At 30.4% G+C, this 15,982-nt stretch overlaps 2 protein-coding genes across 2 annotated transcripts; both read right to left on the reverse strand.

Annotated features, from left to right (window-relative positions):
* Window positions 1-2,990: 2,990 nt before the first annotated feature.
* LOC135137829 (Kruppel-like factor 1) lies at window positions 2,991-4,744 on the reverse strand. Its single transcript, XM_064067580.1, has 2 exons — window positions 3,757-4,744; window positions 2,991-3,704 (listed from the first exon to the last, which is right to left on the reverse strand). Exon 1 carries the CDS (start codon window positions 4,742-4,744, stop codon window positions 4,082-4,084), a length of 663 nt encoding a protein of 220 aa, XP_063923650.1. The 3' UTR covers window positions 2,991-3,704; window positions 3,757-4,081.
* A 6,025-nt stretch (window positions 4,745-10,769) lies between these two features.
* LOC135138183 (zinc finger protein 69 homolog) lies at window positions 10,770-12,762 on the reverse strand. Its single transcript, XM_064068089.1, has 3 exons — window positions 12,528-12,762; window positions 12,318-12,479; window positions 10,770-12,268 (listed from the first exon to the last, which is right to left on the reverse strand). The coding sequence occupies exons 1-3, from the start codon at window positions 12,669-12,671 to the stop codon at window positions 10,982-10,984; spliced, it is 1,593 nt and encodes a 530-aa protein (XP_063924159.1). The 5' UTR covers window positions 12,672-12,762; the 3' UTR covers window positions 10,770-10,981.
* Window positions 12,763-15,982: the final 3,220 nt, after the last annotated feature.

Raw genomic sequence — 15,982 nt, forward strand, 5'->3', positions numbered from 1 at the left:
TTTCATGTTTAATTTTACGAAATGCATTTCCATTTTAAAAATTTTCAGTTTTTCGATTTTCCAAGTCTTGAATGTTTAATTTTTTGATTTTGCAATTTCCCTGCTTCAATGTTAGGATTTTAAATTTTTTCCATTTTTCAAATATTTTTTTCATGTATTCGACTTTTCGATTTTTCTATTTTTAATTTTCAAATGTTCGTTTCTTTAGTTTTACATTTCTTCAAATTTTCATTTGCAATTTTTCGTTTGCGTCTTTTACTTTCTTTATTTCTTCAATTTTTTGATTTTCAAATGTACCATTTTAGAATGTTTCCATTTTTCATTTACTAGATTTTAAAACTTTTTCATTTATTGGATTTTCAATTTTTCGATATTTAATTTTTCAGTTGTTCGAACTTTGTCTTAACAATTTTTCGACTTTATAATTTTTGGGTTTTCCAATTTTTCGATTCATTTTTTTTTTCGATTTTTAAGTTTCCCGATTCTTCAGTGTTTCAACTTTTCGCTTTTTCGATTTTTCAATTTTTCATTCTTCAAATTTTCGATTATCAATTTTTCGTTTCCCCTTTTTTATTTTCTTTTTTACATTTTTTCGACTTTTTAATGTGCCGATTTTATAGAAATAATATGTACTGAAAAATCAAAAATGAAAAAAGGAAAAGTTCAAAATAAAAACTTTGAAAAACCTAAAAAAACTTGAAAAATTGAAAAAACGAATAACTGAAAAATCGAAATAATAAAAATTGAGAAACTCAAAAATCGAAAAGTTGGATGTTACAATTTTTGGTTTGGGGATTTTATCTTATTTTTTCAATTTTTCGGTTTTGTAATGTTCTGATTTTATAATCTTTTTTTCAGTGAGAAATTTTTCAATTTTTCGTTGCCAGTTAGACAAAAAAATTACAACCATTAATAGTCACCCACTATTCCGGTATAATAAAATAAAAAATAATACAAAATAATTTATATCAAAACACAGTATTTTTTCGTTGAATCTTGAATCACTGTTTTTTAATCAACTTCGAAAAACCAATAAACCAAAACCAGCTATTCTAGATATTCTAGACCCAATTGCCAAATAACAAAGTTCATGTTTTGTCGACACTTCATTGCTCCTAGAATGAGAAAAAGTAGGTCCCGTTTCCGTTTGTCTGTCGTCTGTTCATCCTTTATCCACTGGCTGGTGGTAATTTTATTAAATACCGTATGATTTTTTAGACAGACTCGACATACGGAAAACATCTGTAAACAAAAGATGTGAAAGACGTAGGGTGCAGTTTAATCAGTTTAACCTGAATTTGTGTCAGTGACAATCACGTTTAATAAAAAATAATTAAGCTACACCCTACGTCTTCGACATCGCTTGTTTGCAGAACTTCTCTTTATGTTTAATTTAAAAAATTATGCGGCATTATTGTTCCAAGAAATTTGAAATTTTAACCATACACTTTTTTGTTTATAATGCTTCCATAAGTAGATTTTGTATAGGCAACCCACAATACAAGTTAAAGCACTAAAATTTTTATCAGTGACATCTGGAACTCAAAAACACTGATTATCCCCCCCAGAAAAACACCCCTCGCTTCATCAGTCTAGTTTATTAAACAAAACACATCAACTCAAACGTATTTACAAAACTTACATCAAAAATAAATAAAAGACTAGCATTTCCAATTTCAAAATTTTTGGTTTGGTCGTACGCACTCTCCCTAATAAATAAATAAATAAAAATTAATACTAACTTTGTACCATATCATGAGATTACACAAGTCAAAGCTCGCCGAATACATAAACCTACGTTTTGAGTGCATTCCAGACATTAGCCAAGCTGCACCGATCACTGTCATGCGTCAATTTATGCGCCAAATAATAATGTTTCATTACAAACTGTTTCTGACATATATCACAAGTACAGGGTCATTATAAAATATTGTAGTCAACTCACCTATGAAAAACAAATGAAATTTTTCTCGTGCCGCTAATCACCAAAATGATTTGAACTGTTTTGAAATGTCACGAACGTCCAAACAAATCTGTCAGATGTGTCAAAAATTGAAATGCCCGGTTCGCGGTTTAATTTCATTTTAAATAGACACGAAAAGACGCCAGGCCAGAGCATTAAGGGTTGCAGTGTTATCGAGCATTTGTGAACGCCACTGCAATACATTTCAGTTTCAAAAATTGTAAATTGTCAGAAAAACGTTTAAGGGCTTTGTCATGAATTACACCTTGGAAAGTCGATTGGAGTTGAACAGAATAAATCATCTGGTCTGTTTTGCAAAGAAGCAATAATTTTTCAAATAATGAAATCCAAAAAGTGAGGTTAAGTTTGTCGAAACCAATGAACACGGTAATTATTTAAAAAATTACATTTTTATAGGTACCCTGAAGGTAAAAATTGTGAAAAATCACGTAATGGACAATGGCAGAGCAAGTCTTATCACAGTTAACGAACACTATGAGTACCTAATGAGTTTTTGCAGTAAATAATTTTGCCAAAGTTGTGATCCCGCGAAAGTTCTGTTTGTAAATTGTAAGGAATCGTCAAAATATTGGTGCAGACATGGTTTGTGACCGGTGCTTTTCTCTTGAAAAAACACAACTGAAATCCTTGATCTTCATCCCTACAATAGGTGAAAATTGCTATGTCCAAACATTACCTTCAGCTTTGCAGTTTCTAGATATCTGAAACATGCCAGATCTGCATAACAGGAATGTCAAAGAGGTTCTACCCAAAACACGCCCACATGGCCATCGTAATATCAAGATTTTTCAAAATTTCTATAAGAAAAAAGATGAAAAAACCAATAAAATTTCAGGAGCATAGTGTTAAGAGTTCTGTAGCTGATTATGAGATCTCTTGAAACAACAGAATGTTTAATAAAGATTTTTAACTTTCCTAATAGTAAAATTACAATTATTACTAAACAGTAAGTTGAAGTAAGTTTTAAATTAAGAGAATGCAACTAACACCGAAAGAAAAATGAAAGTTACTGAAAATAAAAAACTTTATTGCAGTACCTACATACACTTTCTGCATCTAATTTTGTTTATTGATCACATTCATTTACTTGAAAAAGTATCAGGCCTATGAATCGTCGTCTGCTAACCACACACCAACCTTCATTGCGTGTGATGGTGTTTCTTCAAAAGGTGAGTATTTTCTATACACCAAATTCTGAAGTTCTGTCAGTTGACATAATAGCCTAACAGATGAAACCAGGCTTCATCAGAAAAGAACGACAAATCGAGAATCCCGTTATCGTCCATATCAGCTTGAAACCAACTACACTACCCAACGCGGCAAGGAAAATCAGCTGGTTGCAGCTCCTGAACCAACAAAATCTTGTATGGATGCATATGTAACTTCTCTTTTACGATTTTCTGACATGGGCTGTATGGTACTCCGGACAGTAAAGATTTTTGACAAAGCTTTATTCGGACTTTGTTCCATTCTCATCCTTAAATCTTCAACAACGTCTTCACTAACTTGAGGTCTCCCCGTCGGTTTTCACTTAGAAATGCTACCAGTGTCGTTAAATCTGGCCATAATTCGCCATATAGCGTCTTCAAAGATTCTTCATCAATGACAACAGAACATTTCACTAGATACTCGTTTTTAGACGCCTCCACAGAGTACACTCCATCCCCATCCTCATTTAACACCCCATTACGGTAATAGGCATGATGATTGCGCCAAAGGACTAAAAAAATCATTTGTAACACTGACCATAGTTATTCCTCTCTGTTCATTACCTGAGATTATTCCACAATGATCTGTAGTTTTGATAAAAACTGTTTTTTGAGACACTTATTAAAGTTCTAACAAAGAGGAAGACAGCAAAAATGAAAACAAGACAAGTCAATTAACGCACAAAGTGAGGGAAAACGTAGCAGTACAAACGAAAAAATTATTGACATCTGACAGAATTTGATGAAGCGTTGAAACAGTGCAGCCGCTAATGTCAACTAATGTGGCGCTAAAAATAAAAATTCCAATATTAGTGTAATCCTTTCCACAAAACTGAAAAAGGCGGCACAAAATGTCACCAAAATCATGGCCTTCTTCGACTACAATATTTTATAATGACCCTGTATAACTAGCCTGCTTATCGTGAGTCTTTTTATGCTTCAACAAATTATCGTTCCTCGAAAAACTCTTATCGCAAATATTACAGGTGAAGTTTTTCTGACCACTGTGCGAGGTCATGTGTCTCAACAGGTGCTCCTTCCTCATGAAACTCTTATTGCAGTTCTCACACGTGTACGGCCGAAACCCCGTATGGAGTTTCACGTGCTGGTACAAGTGTTCTCTCCGCTTGAAGCTCTTCTGACAGATCTCATACACGTGCGTTTTTATGATTTGATTGTTGACTTGAGAGTTCTGTAAGTCGTCGGCTGGAGGGGCGATTTTCGGCTGACTCGTCACTATGTTGGTTGGAAAGTTGTTGGTTGGTAGGCTTCTAGGGAAATTTTGTGTTTGTTGTTGGTTCAGGTCTTGGTTCAAAACGTTTAAATTTACAGTTGAGGGTTCTACTGTGGAATTACAAATGATGTTGGGGGTGGCGACTACGTTGCTAGTGTTCCCGTTCAATAAATTCGTCGGGTATATATTATTACTATACCCGTTGAAACCGTTTTGATTAAACTCTTGTAGATTATTAAAAATAACGCTGGGGTTTATTTTCTCCTCGTCTTTTATTTTCTTTATTTCTTCAATTTTTTGATTTTTCAGTTTTGCCATTTAGAGTTTTTCCATTTTTCAGTTACTTTTTCAATTTTTCGATTTTTTTTCCCATTTTTATTTTTAAATTTTTCGATATTTTCAATTACTTATTTCTACAATTTTTGGATTATCTGTTTTTCATTTCTTTCTTGTTTAATTTTACGAAATGCATTTCCATTTTTAAATTTTTCAGTTTTTCGATTTTCCAACTTTTGGATGTTTCAATTTTTAGATTTTGCAATTTTTCTGTTTGGAATTTCATTGTTTCAATTTTAGGATTGTAGAATTTTTCCATTTTTCAAATATTTTTTTCATGTATTCGACTTCTCAATTTTCTATTTGTGATTTTCAAATTTTCGTTTCTTCAATTTCACATTTCTTCAAATTTTCGATTGCAATTTTTGGTTCACATCTTTTATTTTCTTTATTTCTTAAATTTTTTGATTTTTCAATTGCACCATTTTAGAATTTTTCCATTTTTGAGTTACTAGATTTTAAAACTTTTTCATTTTTTCGATTTTTTCCGATTTTTATTTGTAAAATGTTTCGATATTTTCAATTATTTGTTCCTACAATTTTTGGATTATCTGTTTTTCATTTCTTTCTTGTTTAATTTTACGAAATGTATTTTCATTTTTAAATTTTTCACTTTTTTGATTTTCCAACTTTTGGATGTTTCAATTTATAGATTTTGCAATTTTTCTGTTTGCAATTTCATTGTTTCAATTTTAGAATTTTAGAATTTTTCCATTTTTCAAATATTTTTTTCATGTATTCGACTTTTTGATTTTTCTATTTGAAATTTTCAAATTTTCGTTTCTTCAGTTTCACATTTCTTCAAATTTTCGATTGCAGTTTTTCGTTCACGTCTTTTATTTTCTTTATTTCTTCAATTTTTTGATTTTTCAGTTTTGCCATTTTAGAGTTTTTCCATTTTTCAGTTCCTTTTTCAATTTTTCGATTTTTTTCCCATTTTTATTTTTAAATTTTTCGATATTTTCAATTACTTATTTCTATAATTTTTGGATTATCTGTTTTTCATTTCTTTCTTTTTTAATTTTACGTAATGCATTTCCATTTTTAAATTTTTCGATATTTTCAATTATTTGTTTCTTCAATTTTTGGATTATCTGTTTTTCATTTCTTTTTGTTTAATTTTACGAAATGCATTTCCATTTTTAAATTTTTCAGTTTTTCGATTTTCCAACTTTTGGATGTTTAAATTTTTAGATTTTGCAATTTTTCTGTTTGGAATTTCATTGTTTCAATTTTAGGATTGTAGAATTTTTCCATTTTTCAAATATATTTTTCATTTTTCATTCGACTTCTCAATTTTCTATTTGTAATTTTCAAATTTTCGTTTCTTCAGTTTTACATTTCTTCAAATTTTCAATTGTACCATTTTAGAATTTTTCCATTTTTCAGTTATTAAACTTACAAATTTTTCATTTGTTTGATTTTTCAATTTTTCGATATTTTCCGATTTTTATTTTTAAAATTTTTCGATATTTTCAATTATTTGTTGCTACAATTTTTGGATTATCTGTTTTTCATTTCTTTCTTGTTTAATTTTACGAAATGCATTTCCATTTTTAAATTTTTCAGTTTTCCAAATTTTGGATGTTTCAATTTTTAAATTTTGCATTTTTTCTGTTTGGAATTTCATTGTTTCAATTTTAGGATTTTAGAATTTTTCCATTTTTCAGTTATTAAACTTACAAATTTTTCATTTGTTTGATTTTTCAATTTTTCGATTTTTTCCGATTTTTATTTTTAAAATTTTTCGATATTTTCAATTATTTGTTCCTACAATTTTTGGATTATCTGTTTTTCATTTCTTTCTTGTTTAATTTTACGAAATGCATTTCCATTTTTAAATTTTTCAGTTTTCCAACTTTTGGATGTTTCAATTTTTAAATTTTGCATTTTTTCTGTTTGGAATTTCATTGTTTCAATTTTAGGATTTTAGAATTTTTCCATTTTTCCAATATTTTTTTCATGTATTCGACTTTTCGATTTTTCTGTTTGTAATTTTCAAATTTTCGTTTCTTCAGTTTCATATTTCTTCAATTTTCTGATTTTTCAATTGTACCATTTTAGAATTTTTCCATTTTTCAGTTACTATTTTTTAAATTTTTCGATATTTTCAATTATTTGTTTCTTCAATTTTTGGATTTTCAGTTTTTCATTTCATTCTTTTTTAATTTTACGTAATGCATTTCCATTTTTAAATTTTTCAGTTTTTCGATTTTCCAACTTTTGGATGTTTCAGTTTTTAATTTTGCAATTTTTCTGTTTGCAATTTCACCGTTTCAATTTTACGATTTTAGAATTTTTCCATTTTTCAAATATTTTTTTTCATGTATTCGACTTTTCGATTTTTCTATTTGTAAATTTAAAATTTTCGTTTCTTTATTTTCACAGTTCTTTAAATTTTCGATTGCAATTTTTCGTTCACGTCTTTTATTTTCTTTATTTCTTCAATTTTTTGATTTTTCAATTGCACCATTTTAGAATTTTTCTATTTTTCAGTTACTAGATTTTAAAACTTTTTCATTTATTCGATGTTTCAATTTTTCGATTTTTTCCGATTTTTATTTTTTAAATTTTTCGATATTTTCAATTATTTGTTTCTTCAATTTTTGGATTTTCAGTTTTTCATTTCTTTCTTTTTTAATTTTACGTAATGCATTTCCATTTTTAAATTTTTCAGTTTTTCGATTTTCCAACTTTTGGATGTTTCAATTTTTAAATTTCGCAATTTTTCTGTTTGCAATTTCACCGTTTCAATTTTCCGATTTTAGAATTTTTCCATTTTTGAAATATTTTTTTCATGTATTTGACTTTTCAATTTTCAATTTTTAATTTTCAAATTTTCGTTTTTTCAGTTTTACATTTCTTCAAATTTTCGATTGCAATTTTTCGTTCACGTCTTTTATTTTCTTTATTTCTTCAATTTTCTGAATTTTCAATTGTACCATTTTAGAATTTTTCCATTTTTCAGTTACTATTTTTAAAATTTTTCGATATTTTCAATTATTTGTTTCTTCAATTTTTGGATTTTTAGTTTTTCATTTCTTTCTTTTTTAATTTTACGTAATCCATTTCCATTTTTAAATTTTTCAGTTTTTCGATTTTCCAACTTTTGGATGTTTCAGTTTTTTAATTTTGCAATTTTTCTGTTTGCAATTTCACCGTTTCAATTTTCGGATTTTAGAATTTTTCTATTTTTGAAATATTTTTTTCATGTATTCGACTTTTCAATTTTCTATTTTTAATTTTCAAATTTTCGTTTCTTCAGTTTTACAGTTCTTCAAATTTTCGATTGCAATTTACGTTCACGTCTTTTATTTTCTTTATTTCTTAAATTTTTTGATTTTTCAATTGCACCATTTTAGAATTTTTCCATTTTTCAGTTACTATTTTTTAAATTTTTCGATATTTTCAATTATTTGTTTCTTCAATTTTTGGATTTTCAGTTTTTCATTTCTTTCTTTTTTAATTTTACGTAATGCATTTCCATTCTTAAATTTTTCAGTTTTTCGATTTTCCAACTTTTGAATGTTTCAATTTTTTGATTTTGCAATTTTTCTGTTTGCAATTTCATTGTTTCAATTTTAGGATTTTAGAATTTTTTCATTTTTCAAAAATTTTTTTTATGTATTCGACTTTTCGTTTTTTCTATTTGTAATTTTCAAATTTTCGTTTCTTCAGTTTTACATTTCTTCAAATTTTCGTTTGCGTCTTTTACTTTCTCTATTTCTTCAATTTTTTGATTTTCAATTGTACCAGTTTAGAATGTTTCCATTTTTCATTTACTAGATTTTAAAACTTTTTCATTTATTGGATTTTCAATTTTTCGATATTTAATTTTTCAATTGTTCGAACTTTCAGTCTTAACAATTTTTCGACTTTATAATTTTTGGGTTTTCCAATTTTTCGATTGATTTTTTTTTTTCGATTTTTAAGTTTCCCGATTTTTCGCTTTTTCAATTTTTCATTCTTCAAATTTTCGATTATCAATTTTTCGTTTCCTCTTTTTTATTTTCTTTTTTACATTTTTTCGACTTTTTAATGTGCCGATTTTATAAAAATAATAATACTGAAAAATCAAAAATGAAAAAAGGAAAAGTTCAAAATAAAAACTTTGAAAAATCTAAAAAAAACTTGAAAAATTGAAGAAACGAATAACTGAAAAATCGAAATAATAAAAATTAAGAAACTCAAAAATCGAAAAGTTGGATGTTACAATTTTTGGTTTGGGGATTTTATCTTTTTATTTTTTCAATTTTTCGGTTTTGTAATGTTCTGATTTTATAACCTTTTTTTCAGTGAGAAATTTTTCAATTTTTCGTTGCCAGTTAGACAAAAAAATTACAACCATTAATAGTCACCCACTATTCCGGTATAATAAAATAAAAAATAATACAAAATAATTTATATCAAAACACAGTATTTTTTCGTTGAATCTTGAATCACTGTTTTTTAGGGCCGAATTCTGTAAAGTATAAAGGCACTTTGGTAAAAGGATTGTCCTTTATATAAAGATAGGACCCTTATAGATCCGTTGCATAAAGGTGAAGTCCTTTATAGTTTCCCTTGTGCAACGTATGGTCATATGTGTCAGTCACTTTATGCAAATTATCTGTCAGTTTCATTAGCTTTATGTGGTGACCGTTTCTAAATAAAAGGGAAGAAATGGAGAATCTATGATTATTTATCCTAGAGGAATTACAATAAAGGTATATATGAATCAGAACAATCATGTCTCCTTCCAGTTTTATAATTTCATGGTCTAAATTTGTTAAGAATAGCAAAAACCACTAAAAATCGTCATATTAAAGTTAATTAAGCCCAATTTGGTGGAAATACAAATACTTTTACGATGCTCCAAATAGACTGGTAACTCTAATAAACAACTTTGCAAAAACAATTCCTTTGGAGGAGTCTTTACTTATAAAAAAGACCAAAAAATCCATTAAACGCCAGACTCCCCTGACCAGTTGCCACTCCAGTGTGTTGGTACATAAGGGGCCAGTGCTGATATCTCCAAAAATGTACATGATTTCATAAAGTGTTTATTATTTTTTTTTAAGTTTTTAATGTGTTACCATCATCACGAACCAACATACGAGCAAATAAATAATACTTTTACTATATGTCAAGCACAAAGACCACGACAAGAATTTCATATCTCATAAATTAACAAAATTTAAGTTTAAAAATCTCCCCAGCCCGTCACACCAACCATAGCGATATTGTGAAAATTTGAGGTTATGTACAATAGATTCCGTCTCTCTTGACACAATGATAAACGCAAGCGTTCCTTTTTTAAAAGCGTATACTATCGTAGTAAAAACATCCGTTCGTTCCTTTACATTTTGCACAAGGATTCACTTTCACATTTCCTTTACGGTAATGCCTTTAACAAACGGATCCCTTATTAAAAGGTTAAGATACAGAATTCGGCCCTTAATCAACTTCGAAAAACCAATAAACCAAAACCAGCTATTCTAGATATTCTAGACCCAATTGCCAAATAACAAAGTTCATGTTTTGTCGACACTTCATTGCTCCTAGAATGAGAAAAAGTAGGTCCCGTTTCCGTTTGTCTGTCGTCTGTTCATCCTTTATCCACTGGCTGGTGGTAATTTTATTAAATACCGTATGATTTTTTAGACAGACTCGACATACGGAAAACATCTGTAAACAAAAGATGTGAAAGACGTAGGGTGCAGTTTAATCAGTTTAACCTGAATTTGTGTCAGTGACAATCACGTTTAATAAAAAATAATTAAGCTACACCCTACGTCTTCGACATCGCTTGTTTGCAGAACTTCTCTTTATGTTTAATTTAAAAAATTATGCGGCATTATTGTTCCAAGAAATTTGAAATTTTAACCATACACTTTTTTGTTTATAATGCTTCCATAAGTAGATTTTGTATAGGCAACCCACAATACAAGTTAAAGCACTAAAATTTTTATCAGTGACATCTGGAACTCAAAAACACTGATTATCCCCCCCAGAAAAACACCCCTCGCTTCATCAGTCTAGTTTATTAAACAAAACACATCAACTCAAACGTATTTACAAAACTTACATCAAAAATAAATAAAAGACTAGCATTTCCAATTTCAAAATTTTTGGTTTGGTCGTACGCACTCTCCCTAATAAATAAATAAATAAAAATTAATACTAACTTTGTACCATATCATGAGATTACACAAGTCAAAGCTCGCCGAATACATAAACCTACGTTTTGAGTGCATTCCAGACATTAGCCAAGCTGCACCGATCACTGTCATGCGTCAATTTGTGCGCCAAATAATAATGTTTCATTACAAACTGTTTCTGACATATATCACAAGTATAACTAGCCTGCTTATCGTGAGTCTTTTTATGCTTCAACAAATTATCGTTCCTCGAAAAACTCTTATCGCAAATATTACAGGTGAAGTTTTTCTGACCACTGTGCGAGGTCATGTGTCTCAACAGGTGCTCCTTCCTCATGAAACTCTTATTGCAGTTCTCACACGTGTACGGCCGAAACCCCGTATGGAGTTTCACGTGCTGGTACAAGTGTTCTCTCCGCTTGAAGCTCTTCTGACAGATCTCACACACGTGCGTTTTTATGATTTGATTGTTGACCTGAGAGTTCTGTAAGTCGTCGGCTGGAGGGGCGATTTTCGGCTGACTCGTCACTATGTTGGTTGGAAAGTTGTTGGTTGGTAGGCTTCTAGGGAAATTTTGTGTTTGTTGTTGGTTCAGGTCTTGGTTCAAAACGTTTAAATTTACAGTTGAGGGTTCTACTGTGGAATTACAAATGATGTTGGGGGTGGCGACTACGTTGCTAGTGTTCCCGTTCAATAAATTCGTCGGGTATATATTATTACTATACCCGTTGAAACCGTTTTGATTAAACTCTTGTAGATTATTAAAAATAACGCTGGGGTTTATTTTTTCCTCGACTTTGATTGCGTAAGCAAACTTGTTCTGATTGTTTTTTTGGATTTTGTCAAATTTACTTTGACCCGTATCGTAATTAGTCTCAACTTCGCTATTCGTTAAGTCTATTTTAATAATAGGATCTTCTTTGTCCTTCTTCTGGGGTTTTGTACTTTTCACTTTTTGTAAATTCGCTTGGTTGATGAGCGACTCGAAATCCACCAACTGGGCGATGTTTATCACTTCACCGTTCGCGTTCACCACGACGTTGCTCAAACCTTCGTTCGAGCCCACTTTCGGGATGGCTTTAATCGCCGCCAAGTTGATCGTGTTGAGGTTATAGCCAACCTGTCCCTGCAGCTGGTTCGCGTTCTGTAAAATCTTCTCCGTTTTGACTACTTTGTTGTCAATGGGTTGGTTGGTGACTATCGCCGGTAACTGTAACGTATAAAAAGGGACATGTTCCATGGGTTTGACTTCGTTAACCGTCGCAAAAGTGTTCGTGTTAATTACACTACTCGAGGCCGCCGTTGTTGCTTCCGTTTGCTGATATTGAGGTACCGTACACTTACTCGTCGTGTCTTTGATATAAACCTAAAATTGATCACTTGAGTGCGTGATTACCGCAGTAAACGACTCATACTTTTCCACTCTTCTTAAAATCCTCCGTATACCTAAAGTTCTTAAAATAACTCGACAACATGCTCTCCGAACTGACGCACTCTTGTCGGAACGAGTAACACACTTCTAAGGTACGAAGACATTTGGAACACACGACTTTGGGCAGGAAATCGTTTTCGCAAACCTGCAATTGGGGCTGTTTTCATCTGAACGCACACAGGGGTGTACTTACTGTTAAAGATAAACAACTTTGGATTTTGTTTTGTAGTTGAATTTTGCGTCCCTCTTCTTGGAATATGTGAGTTTTGTCTTTTTGTTGGTTCGTGGCGCATAGTCTGCATAGCTCGTAAAAATTTACGCGTTTATAACCTGCCATTGTGGGTTTCTGTTTATAAAAACATTAATTATTTTCTAGTTTATTGATGATTATTTACATAAATGTCAGTTTTTGAATGACAGCTGACGACGCCGATGCGCCAGCGACACCAGTGGCGGGAAAAGGAAGCGCGGTTTGAATTAAAAAATGTGGCGGAGTTTGAAAGTTTGGCGCCGTTTTGAGAACGCGGAAACGTCATTTGCGTTAGCTTAAATAAATAGAATAAATATGCTCAAGAAGTAATAATTTATCACTTCTATAACACAGTATGATCGAAAAAAAAACCTCAAAGGTGCCATGAAATTTATTTTTGAAATAATGATGTTGGCATCGCAGCTTTTGACATTTTGTTTGACACCATAACCACAGTAGATCAGTAACGAAACTTCAGCAATATTTGCGGAACGGGTGTGACCTTGGGAGCCCGTTCCCGGGAAACACGAAGATTCAAATATTTCGTAGCATTCGTATGTGATTCATATAATACTAATAATTGTACACAAAAATAAAAATGGGTGGCATATACTAGTGACATTGGCCATTTTTTTCTTTCTTATAAATTATTAATGTATTCAAGCAAAACATTTTTATTCAATTTTGACGTTTTAAACTGCGTTTATTAAATCCTTAACAAGTCTGACAAATAAGTTGTTATCCACAAGTGAATTGCAAAATTTTTATTTCACTCTTAATATTTTTAAATCACTCACAAAAAAATAAAAAACAACTTCAGGAACATAAACATTTTGCTTATTATTTTTAAGTTTTCACAGAATACAATTTGTTTACAATTTTCACTAAAAGGTTGCTGCAGCTAAATCAGTATTGTTTGACATATTCATAAAATACCCTCGACATATTTGTTTGTCTCTGTGAGACGTCAATTTGGGAATTGTATAAATCCCACACCAATACAATTCCAAAGTGTGTTTCGGAAACTATTTACTACAGATTATTTCGATACGAGTGCAAGAACCAACTGTGAAACACTATTTTATTCGAAATGGAAAATTTGCTAAGGTGTTCTTTTAAACAAACTTCCACAACACATCTCCCCTGTATTCCAGCCTCTTCAACAATCATTAAGTGATGTGAGTTACCGGAAACTCACCTTGAAAGAACACAACTGTTTATGGTATGTTTGTGGATACTCATTAATACGAAAATTCTTACACCACCACTTCTGCGAAGTTTGTTGTGAACTTTGCACATTCTTACGAAGTGGTACATCCTGTTTTAATTGTGTGACATTTTAAAGTCTTCAATGAAGATGTGATTTTTAGCGATTTAATGATACCACCTAAACATTTTGCAGTTTATACTCCGATGGGTAATACATTTTGTCAGTTTTCCCAATTTATGCACCGTAGTCGTTAACTGGTTTGCGGCTAAAAAACGAACCATACAAAAATACCATTCCACCACCCCTGCAAAGACTTTCCTCTTGATTACCTAGTTTCAGTTTTTATTAGTTAGAATTTTTTACACATTAAAATTTAAAAATAAATCTTGGACGGCTCAAACACGCACACATCGAAAATTAAACTATTTCGTTTAACCTGCAGTTTGTTGACCTTTTTAGCCTGGAATTTTCTAGTACTTTTTACATGTATCGTAAGTATCTATTACTTTGTTAAAATAAATTTTACGTTTGTTTTTAACTCCATAACCCAACATCCCGTATGATTCCGTAATTAAAATGACATTTCTTGTTGACAAAACCAGACAAAACGTTCACCGAAAACCTTAAAATGAAAAAGAAACTATGTTCTTCAAGGTCGGAGCACCTTTAGTGACGCTAGTGACCTCTTTATGTCGTTCCGTAAGCTCCCCATGTATTTCTTATGGAATCAGCTGAGACTTTCATAGCCCTGCCATAACTGTCAAACTAAACAGAGTTATTTAAAAAATAAATTTCATGGCCTAAGAGCACTTTTTTCGAGCTTATGCTACTATACTACGAGAGTAGTATTGATAGTACATAGTAAATAGCCACAAAAGATCAGGTGAAATATCCGAGGCTCTTTATTAAAATAGCCGTAAAGCTTTTTTTCAAATTTGCCGCCAATGGAGATGGAATCTAATAAGAAAATGGCAAATCTTGTAGCAATCCAGGCTCATTTAAAACTGATTAATAGCAATAAAGAAAAAAGTAATCAAAGGAAACTGATAAGCACAATGATGTAAAGCTATTGGCAAATGATCCAGAAACACAAGAAATATTTTTATAAGTCGAGACTGATAATGATCATGATAATGATTTTCTTCGGTTTATTCACAGTCCTCGAGGACTGTGAATAAACCGAAGAAAATGAAAATTCTGTTGACACAGACAAAACGTTTCAATTTTAAAAATTTTGTATTGTATATAATAGAATTGTTTTTTTTTATTTTTGACAATATTGTAATAATAAATCAAATTTTAACTTTCACGTTTAAAAACAAAATAGGTATCGCTTTAGACAGATAACTTAAAAATGGTGAAACATTAGCCACTGTTGTCATATTTATTCTGAAAAATTATTAAGATTTTTATGATACATATTATAAAATGAAAACAGAGAAAACTATGTGTAAAAACATGAAATAAAACACCAGGTGTCTGGAAAATCCACTTAAAATGTACAAAGATATGGTTGTGTTGTTTTTGTAGTAATTTGATAAAATTCCATTTGACAACAATGTTTGCGAATGTACAAATCAGCCAAAATCGAAGGGATCTGGCGTTTCGTTGCTGGATGAACTTGAACAAATTTTTTGAGCTTTTAGTGTTTTATTTTTTATGAATTTGAAAAAGTTTTCAGTGCCGCAGTGTTTTTTTTTTAATTCGGGAGACTTTTTTATTTTGGGAGCCCATGGAGATTTTTTTTGAAAAGTTTAAAACAATCTTGAGGTTGTAGATATTCCTGTTTAGAAAAAAATTTACAGTACTTTGGAGTCTCTAATGTCTTTTCTTATAATAATTTAATTAAATTTCTTAGAGGATACGTCATTTGCTAAAATCAGTCTTATCTTATTAGCAGTTACTAGCCCCACCCACCCACCCTCTCGTTTCTTAGAGGATATGGCATTTGCCAAAATCAGTCTTATCTTAGCAAGTACTTACTGATGACTAACATTTACAAAAAAATATCAAAGTTTGGAAACATTACGAGTTTACTTATATAATATATGTACAAGGCAGGAATTTAGAACATCTTCTCTAGTGTTTAGTTGGTTATGTTTTAATGGATTTTTCTTTTATTAGTTTTGTTCTTGTTTATAATATATAAATGTCTTATTACATTTTTTTTTTGGTTTATTTATTAATG

Source organism: Zophobas morio, unplaced genomic scaffold (assembly GCF_036711695.1).
Source record: "Zophobas morio isolate AGI-343-1 ecotype UQ-CSIRO unplaced genomic scaffold, CSIRO_AGI_Zmor_V1 ptg000030l, whole genome shotgun sequence".
NCBI classification, from domain to species: Eukaryota; Metazoa; Arthropoda; class Insecta; order Coleoptera; family Tenebrionidae; genus Zophobas; species Zophobas morio.